This window comes from Eulemur rufifrons, chromosome 7, assembly GCF_041146395.1.
Source record: "Eulemur rufifrons isolate Redbay chromosome 7, OSU_ERuf_1, whole genome shotgun sequence".
Lineage (NCBI taxonomy): Eukaryota > Metazoa > Chordata > Mammalia > Primates > Lemuridae > Eulemur > Eulemur rufifrons.
In genome coordinates this window covers 138,543,712-138,560,411 of record NC_090989.1, presented here as the reverse complement: position 1 = coordinate 138,560,411, position 16,700 = coordinate 138,543,712, and the positions used below count along the sequence as shown (strand labels likewise).

Here is a 16,700-nt window from a genome sequence, read left to right as displayed (position 1 = left end):
CTTTCCTCAGTGGCTACAGAATACAAGTTACTCAGTATCAGTTATGGTTCTGTAGTTTCACAGAGCACAGAATGACTCTTGTTCACTGAAAGGGGGGGTTTAGTGGAAGGATCTTGGGAGGCTTACAGAATTGGAGAGAGAAGTAAATATTCAGTCTTGAAAAGACAGGAACAAAAGCAACTCTGCAGATCCGGAATACTTGGGACTTGGAGATGCCCACAAAAGGGGTCTTTACTTAACTTACAGTGTTATCAAGACTGTCCTGGGGAAGTGTGGTTCCAGTTGGAATGCTAGTTAGGCCAAAAATACCCATGAGTAAACAAGCAAATTAAAAATGGGCATTTTCCCTCTTCAGCCTTAAATCTCAGAAAACACAGGAGTGACTGATAAAGCAATGAGTCAAACCTGGCGTTTCACAAGTAAAGACAAATTACAGACAAGAGGTAAGATGAAGGATAAGAGAGGACAAACAGCCAAGATGTCCGAGGGGGAAAATGCCAACAGGAACTGTGACTGCCAGGGTGGTAGTGGCTGCTGAGGCGGAGGGAGAAGACACAGTGAGAACAGCCACTGGGGAATGTACTTCACCAGGGTGCAGTAGCTTCTGTGAGCCAGGTTAAAGCAAACGATCCAGCAAAGTTCTCCGGCCTGGGGCTGAAGGACAGGGATCAAATGCACCGAATGTGTATGCCAAGTCCCATTTTCTCAGAATGCCCACTTGTAGGGCAGAGTGTAAAATACATGCAAGCCTACCACCCTGTCTACTATTGAGTTCCCTGTCCCCCCTCTCCCTGGCCTGGATTGTTGCCATCCTCCCTCCCCACCACCAATTCTTGATTTCCCGTCCGAGCTCCACAGCAGTACCCACTTCATCTCTCTAAAGCCTCTTCTTACCCATCAGAAGTTCCCCGTGGCTTTCTGTGGCCTATGCAGCAACATCTAAGCTTCTCAGTTCCTGTGTAAGTCCCTGCAAGATCGGCCTCCTTCTCCATAGTGCTTTTCCTCATTTACAGACCCTGCCCGTTGGACAAACAGTTCTTCAGGTTTCCTGGAGACACACACACACACACACACACACACACTCTCTCATTCACTTTTCTGCGTTAGTTCATGTTGCTTCTTCTGTCATGAATGTCCTTGGCATGACCTTTGTTTCTACCCTGTTATGACCAATTCCAATGAATCAGTAAAAAACCTTGATCTTCCCATGCCCCAGACACACGCTTGCCTACCTGGCTCTTTCCAGCATTCCCCGTATCAGTCAGTACAGGGCTTCACCATTCATCATCTACTTCGTTGCTCAGACCCCCAAACTAAGAGTTAACTTAGATCCTTTTGCTTTCTTGAGCCCTACATCTGCTTCATCAGCAAGTTCTTTCAGCTTTACCACCAAAATGTCCCCCAAGTTGCACCACCCTGCTCCATCTCCACTGCCACCCTTCAGACCCAAGTCCCCATTGTCTATTGTTTGGACTTCTACAATAGCAGCCTAGGCCATCCCCTATTTCCACTTCTGTCCTTTGACAGTCCTTTCTCTGTGTGATATCCAGAATAATCTTCTATAAATGTAAACCAGATAATGTTACTCCTCCGTGGCTTCCTGTTGCTTTTGGAAAAAAACACAACCTTGCTTGATCTTTTCTGGATGGATATTTCTAAATCTTGTTGCATTCCTTCCTTGCCTTGCCCTCATGCTTGGGCCATGCTGATCTCATTCTGTTTCTTAAGGAGACCAGTTTATTGATTATTTGCATATTCTGTCCCTTCTTCCTGACCCATTCTCTTCCTACTTCTTTTTCTGTCTGGGTCCTCCTTTTCCATCTCCATTCAAATGAGATCTCTTCTCCAGAAACACTTTCTCCCAACCATGTCTAAGAGAGCTCCTAGTCCTTATTCTGTGAAGTCATTCAGGTAATTTCCTTTGGAGCATTTACCAGAGTTTGCAATTATCTTAATTATTTATCTGTTTGTCTTTTTTATTAACTACATATTCTATCTACCTCAAATAAATGTAAATTTGTCTTCTTGTTCATTGCTCAACCTTGATTGCCTCACACTGTGTTCTCTACATAAGAGGCACAAATAAGCATTTGCTGAGTGGCTAGTGAAGGTCCATCTCAAATGCCATCATCTAGAAGGACTTAAATTAAGTCCTTTTAATCCTTTTAATAAAGGGATTTGTTCTGTGAAGTTTGGATTCAGCCGAGGGGCTGCACTTGGGGATCTGGAGGGCCACACGTGGCCTTGGGGACGCAGGTTTCCCACCTCTTGAGTGTTCCAATGTTTTGCACGTAGTAGGAATTCAATGAAATATTCCATGAAAGTATAAATAAAAGATGTGTCTACTTACTGTGGATTTCAGCTACCGAGAGTTTAACCCCAAAATGAAACTAAAGAAATGATTAGAATTTTCTTTTTCTTCTCTGTCTCTCTCATCTATTTATTTATTTGCATTTGGATACTCATCTTCAGCTGCCTAAAGTTGTAAGCACAGTTTTGCCATTTACTCTTTTGAACTCATACTTGTGGGTTGTACTGTGGAAATTGTTCAATCCCTAAGCAGGCTCTATTATTCTGCCAAGTCACAAGGCTGGATCTAGAAGCTAAGTGCTGCATTTGTTGCCATTACCCAAATCTTCAGAGCTTCTGTGCCCATTACCTTGTATTATCTTTACTGTATTTCTTAGTATTTATTTATTTCCTGTAGTCTTCCTCTTTGTAGGTTGTTCACAGTTACCCTCTCACTGGCATGTTGTTTCTTAAACAGCTAAAATGACTTAAAAACAATTGTGAAATTTATAAAGGATATATACAATCTATGAGGCTGGCAGTACCAAGTATATCAACTAAATTAGGCATCTACTCTTTTGAGCTTAGGAGAGACACCTGACTTAGAAAACTCCAGAACAGAAGAATGTGTCTTCAGTTTTTTAATCTCAATTTTTCTTTGCCTCAGCTCCCTAAATATTCCCTTTCTAGACTTTTAGCAACCTGAGAACAGGCACTCTATGTTGTTTACTTCTATATCCCCAGACACTAGGCTGGGTGCTTGGCAAATAGTAGGCTCTCATTAATTGATTAAGTAATATTACCCTATCTCTTTCCCCAGACTTTGCTTTTTAGCCTTTCTTAGACTGGCATATTGGGCTCTCTAGGTCCTGACTTTCACACCTCCCTTGGTCCCCAATGTCTTTGGACTGGTTTTATGAAGAGTTCCTGGGCCTCTCAACCAGATGGCTAGATTCAGTTTTAATCCATTGTTTCTCCCTTTCTGTTGTTTGAAAGCAAATATTATTTTCCTATTGCTAATTCGCACTTAACAGTAAAAGAGTCTTAGATGGGAAACTTGGCTCTTACTGGCAGACTTTCTGACAAAAGCCTAAGACTGCTAATTAAAACTTCTACCTGAGCCAACAGTGTAATGTCAGTGCCAAAAGAGAGTTCATATAGACTCAGCCATATTAATAGTTACCATTTATTGCGTTCTTTACACTGTCCCTGGCACTTTGCTCAGTGGCTTGCATGCGTCACCACATTCAACCTCTGAGAGACTCGATGCAATAGGTGCAGCTGTTTTCTCCACTTGCCAGATAAGAAAATGGATCACGTGAAAGTCAAGTAACACGGGTAAGGTCACAGTGGCAGAGTTAGAATTTCAGCAAGGATTTGCCTAGTTTCAAAACTCAAGCTTTGGAATCCACTAGGGTGTTAATAGAAGCTTTATTAATGGAATCATGGTGACCAGAGGATGGGAAAATACTAGTTCACTATATTTAGAGTTGGTGAGACCACGCCTGGAATTTTGTGCTATGCCTCATTCTAGAAGATAAAAGCAAACTGGTGCAGACTAGGGACCATGGGCTATCAGAAACCATTGAAAAAACTGGAGCAGTTTTAACTGGAAAAATAAAAGATTTGGATGAGAGTCGAAGAGTCGATAAAAGTCTTCATATAATTAGATTGCAGTCCTGTGGGGAAAAAATAGATTTATTTTGTCTATTTATTTACTATAAAAGTCTGTAGAAATGACGCAAATATATATTTGGAGTCACTCTAAGGAGAAGTGTTGTGACCATTCCAGATGTCTGTCATTGGAGTCACTACTTCAAGAAGTGATGAGGTTTTAAAATTATTATTATTTATCACTGGATATATTCAAAGAGAAGACAAGTCTTCTAATTCAGAAGTCTTTCCTGACACCTTCTCCTATAACCCCAACCCTTAACCCTAAATGTCTACATTTTTTACATTCAAAACATTTACTGGTGTCTTTCTCATGGAACTTGGCACCTATTATCTTCTATTTCAGTTATTCAATACTCTGAGGCTCTCAATTACTGAGGGCAGAACTGAGTCTAATTTATCTTGCTGTCATTACTAACTCCCTAATGTTGCCTTGCGAGTTGTAGATACTCATAAAGCAGAATCCCATTGCTCCCTTGTAGAACTTCTGTAAATATTTAGTATTCAGTAAAAATTTACCTTGGTTTCGCTACACCCTAGTCTGTGACCTTGGGCAAGTCAATTAAACCTCTGTGCCTCAGTTTCCTCATCTGTAAAACTTACTAACTGGAGTTTCTGTTACAATTAAATTAACTAAATTCTGTAAAACTTTTAGAACACTGTCTGGCACATAGCAAGCACTATATACATGTCTTGTATTATTGTAACTTTTCAGCACCTAACTCCCTAGTGAGATTGTGTTACTCGGGAGAGGATCCAATCCAAGTCTTTGTCTCTTACCATGGTGTGTGGCACACGGCATGTGATTGATATGTGCTTGTTGAAATAAATACACACTTATTAAAGGATGAGAGAGAGAGACTAGACAACCAAAGCTGTGAGGTTTTGGAAGGACTTTAGAGGTCACCCAAACCCACTGCATATTAAGTATATTTTAAGTACTATTAGTACTTATTATTTAAGTACTATTAGTATAAATTGGAGTACTTGCTAAAATTTCAGATCCTGGGCTCACCCAGGAACAGAATCTTTTTTGTGTATGAATCCAGGAATCTGAATTAATTTACCAGAAATTCTATGGTAGGCAGCCTGGCACTTTCCTCAGATGGCCTCTTATTTTACAGATGAGGAAACTGGGGCACAGAGAGGTTTCATTACTTCAGGATCAGAGAGCTTGGGGGACCAACCATGACTAGAATCCAGATCTCCTAATATCTAGGCCACCAGGCTGTGGAGGGGATTTTTGGATTACATGAAAAGATTACATAAGATGACTTCCAAGATAACTATATAGTCAGCCTGACAGTCCTCAGAGAGCTGTTGAAAGCCAGTCACTGAACTCTGTTCTGGGATATTCAGCAAAATGAGACATGGCTCTTTTTTTTTTCTTAAGAGTTTACAATCTGGTACAAGAAATAAAAACTCTACACAGATAACCACAGTGCAAGGTGGAAAGTGACAAGTGGGAGGTCTGGATAGCTGCTTACCCCATGTGAGTTGAACTACTTGGCTGCCATCTTGTGTCCTGAACATTGTACAGGGAGTCCTGCTCTCCTCATGGGGGAAACCCCCTGCCATTGTGGCCCCTCTTTTTACTCTTTCACAGGGGATAATTCTCCAGCCACTTGGTCTAGATTTATTACCTTGGCCATTTGATCACTCTGAGAAGACCTCCCTTTCTACTCTCAGAGCTTGCCATCACATGCAAATTTCCCTTATGCATTAATGTATTTAACAAGTATTATTTTGCCTACTGCTATGAGCTAGCATTCATTGAGTGCCCACTGTATATCAGGCACTGTTTTAAGCCTTTATCTGTATTAATTCATTTAATCCTGTGTCAAAGGAAAAGGCCATCTTTCAAAATCTGAAACAACATTTGGAGCTGAATTTGTTGTTTGTTAAGCAACGGAGAGCTGTACTTCTTTCTGAACAAAGCAAAAGTTGAGCTTATGTAGGACTTTGGTAGGTATGGAGGTGAGGAATTGGTGACAATGACGAAGTAAGAGTGTTTAGGGATTGACTGGCTTTCGAATTTGGAAGTGTGGCTCCTAGAGTAGACTGTGGTTGATGGACTGACTTTCAGAAGTCAAATGACTACCAAAGGGAAAAGGAGAGAAAGCATAGAAAGAGAGCAGCTGCACTACAAAGGATGGAGAGGAGAGAAAAGTGAGAGCATTTCAGCCATGGTTTCCTTTAATAATCCAGAGATCAGAAACACACATCTGCCTAGCTGACTCTGTTCCTGAGGCTCTTCTTTTAGCCCCCACTGTCACTTCCCTAACCCATTCATTGTGTTTAGTGCCTCCTCTGTCCCTAGCCAAGGTGTGTCCTGCTTCATCAGGTCCAGGCTCCTTGCTGTGCTTTCAAACCAGAATGGCGCACAGATAACCTGCACTGGCATCTCAGAGGAGGGGGCATTGCCCCTGCTTGGTTGAAGGACCCAGGGAGAACTTCTTTCATTTGATAGTAAGCAAATGTTTATCAAACTCCTACAAACTTCCAGGCACTTTGTGCATGCTGCAGAAACAACAGCAAAACCATTGGATTCAAACTCATGCTCTCATAGAGCTCACCCTCTATTGGAAAGACAGGTATTTAAATGACTACATTAATTTATACAGGTATTATATGTTACATGATGGTCACTAACTCTGGAGTCAAAGCACACACAGAAGGTAGTGGAGAGAGGTGGTTGCAGTTTCTTACAGGATGGTCAAGGAAGGCCTCCCTGAGAAACTAACGTTTAAGGAAAAGAATCAAAGAATAGTAAAGAGCCCAGACATGACAGCTGGGTGAGCTTGAAGGCTCACCCAGTAATAAGACATGAGATCTGAGATTCGTGTGCTACTAGGGAAACGGGCTCATCCAGAGCCTTAGAGGTCATTATCAGCACTTTTTCTTTTAGTTTGATGAGTTGAGAAGCCATTGAATGGTTTGAGAAGAGTCATATGTGATCTGACTTATCTTTTCAAAGGAACGTAGGAGCTATTATGTTGAGAATAGTCCACAGGGCATGAGGAGCAAGGGTAGAAGCTGGGGGTTAGCTGGGAGGTCACTGCAGTAATCTGAGCATTTGATGGTGGTTTGGGCTAACGTGGTAGAAGTGACGGTGAAGAAAAGCAGTCAGATGCTAGATACACTCTTCATGGAAGATTCCTCCAATTGAAAGACTTCTTTACTACCCACTATAAAGTCCAGCAGTTAGAATGAAAATCCTGGACATGCATCCTCAGAAGACCACAGCCTGACCTAGTATAGAATCTCCAGAGGGTCTTTGCCAAGTTGCAAACGCAGGGGAGAAAGAGGCACATTGTTACATCTGGCTGTAAGCATAAAATGTATCTAGCAACCAAAGAAGCATAATGTAGACTCAATTCTTTATAATTTTTTATAGTATTTTTCTTAGATAATTGTATGAATTATGGGGATTTCTTCAATTGATTGCTGTGAAGACAGTGACAATTTAAATTTCTGTGCTATTCTGGTTGCAAGTGGGTGTTTGACATTTTTTATTTCATTGTGTGTGTGTGTGTGTGTGTGTGTGTGTGTCTCGCTCTCTCACACATACACACATACAGAGAGAGAAAAAGAGAGAGAGGAAGAAAGAGAGAGAGAGAGGAAGAGAGGGAGAGAAAGGGAGAGAGAGAGAGAGAGAGAGAGACAGATTCTGAGCAGGCTACAGAGCTGCTGCTACTCCCTGGGCAATAAAAGCCTGAAATCCTGCTAATGAGGTTTAAAAAACTTAACTTTTCTGTGTGCTTAATAATAGCACTTCCTACTGACATAATCAGGGTTCCTGGAATAATTGCCCTCTTTCACACTTTATTTTTAAGACCTAAAAGTTTTGGGGGGAGGAAAGTACCTCAGGTGAAGAACATTTCCAGTTAAAAGCCCAATTCTAGTGTTTCAGCATTTGCCCCTAAACCATGTTAAATGCACCCTTTTAAATGAAAGTGACGGCTGCAACTGAAATTCATCATCGGAACCCTGGATGGTTTCTCTTTCAGGGAGAGGATAAACATTGATCCTTTGCTGCAGACTGCATCTTTCCCAAATCGGGGAATCTTCCTGTGACATTTTTATCCTGTATCTTCATGGACACCATTTGTGTTTGCCAGTTATAGAATGAAAGGGTTTATAAAGGCACAGAATTTTACCAGAACATTTAACTTTGAAGAGAAGATAGAGTCTAAGATATAATAGACACTAATACTGTTAGAGCCCCCATTAAGAATAGAAATATTTGAAATATATATATATTTAGAAAGCTTTTAAATAGACCATCAACATATTTAAGGTGGATTTAAAATGTAAGGTGCTGTGCAAGTGCAGTGCTGAAAAGTACTTTTAAAAATTGTTTCTGTAAATTTCTACAACTAAATGAGCATGTACATTAAAAGGAAGAGAGAAGTACCAATTAGAAAAGAGAATGCAATCTAATCAAAACTTGTGGTGGCAGATATTGGTTGAATATCTGGATTAAGTTGCCAGAATTATTTTTATGGAGGGCTATTTTGGGTAGGCAGTAACCTTTCTTCTCAGATATAGATTTTCATGTTGACTTTTAACCTTTAGTCACTGATCAGCAGTTGTACAGTCCTGAATATGTCCTGTTCCATCCTTCTGCCTGTGCTTAAACTGCAAGTTTGAAAAGTTTAAAGGCATTAAAGATGGATTTATACAAACCATTATGTTGCTTATTTTCTTTTATCATCCTTTCTGCAGGAAATGGCTGAGAAATTAGAGAGGGGCTCTCAGGGACAAAACAGTGTGCATAAAACAGAGGGTCATTTAAGCATAGGCTGAAAGTGTAAAATTAAGATGAGTGCCATGTTTATATTGCTTGTTCTTCTTTAGGAATGATTTATTAAATGGGAAGATAATGGTTGTTCCTAAAAATTACAAGAGAGTATGTGTACAGGACATAAACATGAGCTTGTGTTTACAAAGATCTTTTTGTACCTGTGTTTGAAGTGTGTCTGCAAGAGTAAGATGGGTTTAATTTACATTTCTTGAGCTCCTTCACATTCCATGGTGATAAACAAGATGCTGCAGCAATGGAAAATAGAACATTTTTCCTGTTTAGACTTTGTAATCTAGTTCATGGAGAAATTGACCAACAGCTACATGCACCTGAAGGAAGAGGGCACATGCATTTAGAGAAACATATTCATGTGTGTCAGTCTTTCAAGAAGGAAGCAGCTAGCTCTCTGCCTTGGAAGATTTCAACATTTACTTTGCTGGAGGTGACCAGATGATCCCACTCAGTCCCTTCTGTAATTCAGATACATCAAAGACATGATGGATCTTTATAAAATTCTATTTGATATTCCAATCTGGAAATGTGTTATCTGTGGAGGAAAACAATTTGTGCATGGCCAGGTGCTGTTTTCTTTATCTCTGCACAGAGCTTCATCCTAGGGTTCAGAAATGCTAAGTGAATTTGCACAAGGAAATATCAGTTATATGATTTGTCTGCTCAGTGAACCAGATTCTGAAGTTAGAACAACTATTACATAATTTATATTCCAAGGGGATACTTACAGCACAGAGGCAGTGTTAATCTAGCTAAAATTTGAAGGGCTTTTTCCTTATCCTTTTCTCCAAATGCCTAATTCCCCTCTTCGAACTCACACTCTGCTGTGGTGGAGTGAGGATGACTCTAAGAAAAGGACGTGGTGGCAATCATTTAATCATTTGTACATGTGCGGAAGTGCCAGTGAATGTTCTACTCTCTCTTAGGGATGATTGCTTTGTAAGCCATGTCTCTCATTCTGGAAAGCATTATTTTTTCAACTTCAAACACCATCCAGCATGGAATTAGTATATGCAAATGGTACCCTTCCTGCTCAGACCTGAAATTATACTGAATAGATGGTCATCCACTCTATGTGCCAACTCAGCCCAACACAGAGGAACATATATAATAAGGTTGAACTACTTAACCCATATCTTGTGAGCTTTCTGAAATTTTCCTTAACTCTACCATGCCATTGGGTGCTATATGAAATTGTCAGTTCAATGTCCCAAAAGACGTCTTCATGTATGAAAAGAAGGATTGGCATTTGGAGCTGGGATAGTGATCCATTTTTTCCCCTGTGTTTTGTTGTGTGATGTAATTAGATTATCTCTCAAACACAATTTGTTTGTGTGCTTCCAGGAGATAATGATCAACAAGAGATGGTTCCAAGTAAGAAGAGCGCTGTTATTGTGGATGGGATTGTCCTGAATGGCCCTACAACAGATGTAAAAGCAGGAGAAAAATTTGTTGAAGAGGCCTGTAGGCTAATAATGGAAGAGGTGGTTTTGAAGGCTACAGATGTCAATGAGAAGGTAACAGTGAAAACCTATGGGAGATCCCAGGAATGGGAAAGATAGATTTTTTTCAAACCTGTGTGACTGCATGTAAGGAAGAGGGGAAGCACAAGCTTTCATTTCCTCTGTATCTTTGTCCAGATAGCAAAGTTTGGTCCCTCCCTCACCCAGTCTGTTTTCCTTAAAGGGTTGACTCCTTACTCTTCCAGCCATCATTTGTAGGAAGATTGGCTGAGACCCTAGAGCTTAATCAGATAAGGCCACGAAGCACGGGGATGAGGCTTCCTGCCCTAGTTAATATTAATAATAAGGATTATAAATAACCTGCTGATCTGATTTATATACTCTCTAAAACATACTTTGCTCTCCATTTTCTTGTGCACATTCTTTATGTTGCTAGTGAAAATCAAGCAGAAGGTAGAAAAGAGTGTCAAAACTTTTCTTTATTTTTCTACATGTCCTTACCAGAAGCTTATCTGAGCTTAGACTGGAAATCCTTGTTTGTTAAATCTGATTCTTGACTGGTACCAATTACTGGGTCTAGGTTTCAAATTCAGATTCAAATTGTTATTAGAACTACTATAATGCTAATAACATCTGTTCTTAAGAGTACTTACTATGTGCTGGGCACTGACCTAAGGACTATTCAATATGTATTTGTATGTTTAATCCTTACAAAAACCGTAAGAGGCAGGTACCATTTGTTATCCTCATTTTAGAGCTAAGGAAGAAATTCAGGCACAAAAAGGTCAAATATCTTGCCCCAAATTACACACTAAGAAGTATCAGACCTAGCACTAAAATCCAGGCATTCTGACTTCAGATTCGCACTCTTACCTAGACCTTCATATGCCTCTTAAAATCACTAAATTATCCTTTATTTTGACATTGATCACTTTTCATGTTGGAACTGGATCACCAACAAATGGATATATGGAAGAGATATTTATCTCAATTATATTAGTCAGAAATAAATGGCATTTTAAAAAGATTTTGACTGTGAACTGGTATTTGTTCTGAATTTTTGATGACATACATTCAGGACAACTAATAGGAAAATAGATTGGCCTGACCCATGAACTCAGAATAGTTATGTTCAAGGCAAAATCTCTGATGGTTCTTATTCACCCAGATTGTGTATTTATAATTACATATTTTCTGCTCTTCTTTGTACTTGTGAAATACTTTGGCCTGCTTTCCCTTGGAGCACAGTGCTCCTTTGGCAGGTTTTTTTTTTAATTGGCCTTTATTCAGTCATTAAATATTAACTGAATGTCAGCTATGGGTAAAGCATTATATTCAGCCCTGGAGAATATAAAGAAAAATACAATAGAGGCCCAGCTTTGAATAGAATTTATAATCTAATTGAAAGGATAAGTTTTCATTAGAAAAGAGAACGGGGGCGGGGGGTGTCCCAGTGAGAATGTGATAAATGCTGTGAGATTACAGCAGACTTTGGGGATTTCACAGAGGAGTGGGCACTTTGAGCTTGGATGTGGAATGTAAAGGTTAAGTAAGATTATGGGGGCAGAGAGAAGTCAGGGGTTGGAGTGCTCATTTCTAGGAGAAGAAGGTAGGGTGGTAAATAATGGAAAGCGCATTGCAAAAGGACAAGATGTATTTGACATAGCAAGGGGACCATTTTGCCTAGAAAGAAGGGCTCATGCAAGGAACTAATGGGATATATTAATAAGGTGAGAGGAGGAGGCTTAAGATCCTGAGTTATCCTAAGTTATCAATTAAGGAAACACAAGTCAATTGCAGCATAGTAGATGTGCAGGCTATCCATGTGAAGTTGGATTGAAAGCTACACTGGAGTTGGGGGAGGGAAGTGTTTATACCACTAAACTTAGTCTACTTTGCCTGAGATCCAACAGGACACCATTAAAATGTGACCTACAGATACATCCCCACGCTTAGAAGATGATCACTTCTAATGCCCTGTCCAGCAGATAGTCTTCATCAGGCTCTTTTTTAAAAATTGAATTATAATTTACATTTAGTAAAATTTACCCCTTTTGGTGTGCAATTATGAGTTTTGACAAGTCATTTAACTATCCCACAATCAAGACTTATTAATAGAACAGTTCCATCACCCCCCAAATTTCCCTGTGCTCCTCTTTAATCAACCCCCTGCCCTTCTCTCTGGCCCCTGGAAACCACTGATGTATTTTCTTTCTCTGTAGTTTTGCCTTTTCCAGAATGTCTTGCAGATGGAATCATATTGTAAGTAGCCTTTTGAGTCTTGCTGTTTTCCCTCAGCAAAATGCATTTGAGATCCATCCATGTCGTTGAGTGCACCAGTAGCCATTCCTTTTGATTGTCTTGGGCACTTTCAGTTTACCTCTGCCTATCATGGGTATAGCATCAGAATTTCATTTCATATCACTTGCACAACTTGACATTTCCTCCTGCTTCCCCCGACATCCCGCCTCCCAGTCTTCTCACTCCCTGACTACTTCCCCATCTCTCTCCTTCCCTCCACAGCCAAACTTTTTAAAGATTGTCTACACTTCCTCCCTCCCTCTATTTCTTCACCTCCTACATCTTCACTTCAAGGCAATCTGGCCTCCACCCCCACCTCTCTAAGTCAAACTGCTCTTGCCAAGAACACCTCCTTGTTGATAAATCCATGAGCACTTCAGTCTTTATCTAATTTGGCTTCTTAGCAGTATTTGACAGTGGTGACCATCTTCTCCTTCTTAAAACTTTTTTTTTTTTTCCCTTGGTTTTGGTAGCACTAAACTCTCTTAGGATTCTCCCTACCTCTCTGGCTTATTGTCCACAGCATAGGTGAGCTCCTCGCCTTTGCCCATTCCTTAAGTGTTGGTGTTGCCTGGAGGAGATCCTGCACCTCTCCTCTTTGCTGTAGGTTCTCTCTGAACCATATTGCCCATTCACTATTATATTATTATAGTGTATGCCTGGAACTCTGTCCCTGACCTTTCACAAGAGCCTCAGACCAACTATTACACCCCTTTTGGATATTCTAAGGTGCCTTGTATAATACTAAATGTGCTCCTCCAAAACTCATCATCCCCAGCCCACCCCCAACCAGATCCTTCTCCTGCTATTACCATTGCCACCATCAAACCTTATGTCTAAGCTAGGAACCTCAGGATTATTGTTGGCTCATCCCTGTCTCTCTGCCTCAACATCTAATTGATTTCCAAGGTCTATTGATCCTGCATTTTAAATAACTCTATATACACCGCGTTCCTACAGCATCAACTGTCATCCAGAGCACTGCCTCTCTTGCCTGGTTTATTACAGTTATCTCCTATTTCCAATTTTACTTGGAATCTCCACATAGCAACTAAAGTTGTTGTCCCACACACGAATAGGATCATTTCATTCCCTGTGCTAAACATTTCAATGGCTTCCTTAGAGCCAAATTCAAACTCTGTGACATGACACATAAAGCCCATCATGGCCTACATGAACCTTGTTTATCTCTCTGCTTATTCAATCGTTTAGTGAACATATCTTTATTGAACACCTGTTATGTGCAGGCTCTGTGTTAGTTACTTTTGATAAGTGAGAAAACAGACCAAGATCTCTGTTCTTATGAAGATTATGTAGTACGTAACAAAGAAATGGATAGCACTATGTCAGAAGGTGATACATGCTTTGGGGAAAAAAAGAGTAGAAAAGATTGATAGAGATGGGGTAATGGGAAGATTTTAATTTTAAGTAAAAGATTCAGGATTGCTGTCATCGAGAAAGTGACATTTGAGCAAAGCTTTGAAAGAAGTGAGGGAATTAGCTATAAGGGTATTGGAGGCAAAAGCATTCGAGGCAGAGGACACAGACAACACAAAGACCCTAAAATGGGAACATGCCTGGTGTATTTGAGGAATAGCAAAAAGGCCAGGCTGGCAGGGGCAGAGTCAGCCAGGAGGAAAGTACAATAGTGCTAGATGAGACTGGAGAGGAAGAGCAACCAGGGGAAGCAGATCACACAGGACCATTTTATGTCTTTGTAAGGACTTCAGTTTTTGCTTTGAAGGAAATAGGGGGCCACTGGGTGTATTTGATCCGAGGAATGACCATGGCTTAGGTATAAGAGGATCACTCTGGCTACTAGGTTGATAGTAAGTAGACTCTCCAGGACACGGTACAAGCAGAGAGAAAACTTAGGAAGCAACTTCAGTATTCCAGCTTTATTTTCGCTTCTCCCTTTCTCAAAAATCCATGTTCTAGACATACCAAACTTACTTAATTTTCTATGCTATAGCATCTCTTATTTTTTACCCTTTGTTCCTTCTGTTACTTTCATCTAGAAAACCCCTCGTATCACCCCATGCCCTAACCTTTGTTTGATTCATTCTACTCTTATTTTAAATGACAACTTAGATACCAGTTTCTCTAGGAAATCTTCTTTGACCTTGCAAATCTAAGATGGAGCCCCTCATTTTGTCCCATCGACATCTGTGTTACTATCATAACTGTTTTCGTGCTGAACTCATGCATGTTTAAATCCCCCACTTGCCTGGAAGCTTCATAAGGGTAGGGTCCATCGACTCCCATCCTCTCAATACCTGGCTCTGGTGGGTAGTCGATGAATTGCATGTTGCTGAATCTCCAGGTTTGTGAATGGCGGGATCCCGAACAACTAAAGGAACTTCTTGATTTGGAGATGAGAGACACAGGCGAGCCACCCCACAGGCTGTTGGAACTCTGCCGGGATGTCATACACTACAGCGTCAAAACTAGTAAGAGCTTTCATTTACTTCCTTGATCTGTATCTCTGACAAGTTTTTACATTTTAAAAGCATTTATTTACCTCTCAATAAAGCTGAGTATGACAATGTTTATGGGATGAGAAACCTAGATAAAAAAATAGTGGTTCTGATGTTTTTACAATGGTCTGTTGAATCTCTGATCCAGATTCCTTGTCAAAGTCAAAGATAAGTTGATATGAAAACTGTTGGTGTTAGTGTTTGTACATAAATATTGTCTTTGCCTTGCCAATCCCCATCCTCCATTTACAATTAAGACCATACAGTATAACTTCTACTTATCGTGTCTTATGTTGGTCCAAAGTGGCACATAATATTTTGGTTATATAAATTTGTTAAGGGATTTTAAATCTTGATGGCCCAGAATATGCCAAAAAAGTTTCAAGAGGGTATCTTTAATATGAATGCCAATAGATTTATTTGGAAGACACTGATGAACTCTTGGCAATTGACAAATTTTAAATTATCTTATCAAATCTAGCAGGATCAAAAAATAAACACATTTAGGCAGATATAAGAAAAATGGATATGTGGTAAGTTTTTGCTGGGATTGTTTCACAATAATGCCATAACCACTGCTGTCTTTTGTAAATGTGGTGATGCGCTGTCGTCAGTCTTACACTGAGGTACTATTCCAACTTGACTGCTAACATTCTGTTCACCCAGTGAGCAAGTATCAAAAATGGGAGAATACCTTCCCAAAATACGCATTTCTCAGTGTGATGTAAAGGTAATCTAGTGCTTAAGACCATACAGGCATTATGCTTTGTGAATTTTGACACCAGGCTAAATTTAGTGGAAAGAACATAATAAAATTCTGGCTAAAAATAATTGGATTATATTCCCTCGAGAAAGTCTGGTGTATGTATCAAAAACCCAGTTAGCATTTCAAAAGCAGAGATACATATCTTATTATTATAGTGCATGTCAGAAGTGTAGAATGACATTTAATGCAGTAGATTTTTCAGTTTACTGGATATTTTCCATAATGTTACCATGGAAATCAATCATAAATTAACACAGAACTAAAAAAAAAAATCTTATTAAAATTACTCATAGCAGTGCCTGGTTTTTTTTTTTTTTCCAGATCATAGGAACTTTTCCATGTTTTAGTTGAAAAGACATTTTCTTTTGAGATTTTTATCTTTTATTGAACTCCTAGTTTAAAGAAGAAAAAACAAAACAAAACTAAAACCAAATGCTGTGAGTTGTAATGAAAGGTCACCAAATAAAATGGTTCTCAAATACTCAAATGTAGAAATAGACCTCCTGCCTCTTTCTCTTTTGTCATGCTGGGCTTCCTGAGACTGAAAATGATAAGTCGGTTAGCCTGGTGTCTGGTGTGAACATTCACACTGTGGAAAGCCAAGAACCCTTAGGAGCCTTTTTATATGAGGGGGAAAAAGTTAAAGCTGGAACTAGCAGTTGTTTGAGTCTTTAAAGCCACTGCATTTGAAGTAAGTGGAATCAGAAAGTGTATGTAAGCTGTGTGATGAGTCACATCTTACTCTATCTACAAAATGCTAATTGTACTGGTCCAATCTGAAAAATGAAAAGGCCACTCATTGCCTGTAGCCTGAGGTGAACCCTGTTGGTGAGTGAAATGTATTTGAAGTGAGGGAAGTTACTACTGATATTTTCAGAACTAATGGCAGCAGGCTGTGATACATACTTAGG

General features: G+C 39.8%; 1 protein-coding gene across 1 annotated transcript in view; it reads left to right on the top strand.

Moving 5' to 3' along the window:
* Positions 1-448: 448 nt before the first annotated feature.
* Positions 449-16,700, top strand: part of GADL1 (glutamate decarboxylase like 1) — a 139,946-nt gene continuing 123,694 nt past the window's right edge. Inside the window, exons 1-3 of the mRNA XM_069472023.1 lie at positions 449-524; positions 10,127-10,299; positions 14,870-14,996. Of these exons, the coding sequence (XP_069328124.1) occupies positions 449-524; positions 10,127-10,299; positions 14,870-14,996 (376 nt within the window). The remainder of the gene's footprint in view (positions 525-10,126; positions 10,300-14,869; positions 14,997-16,700) is intronic.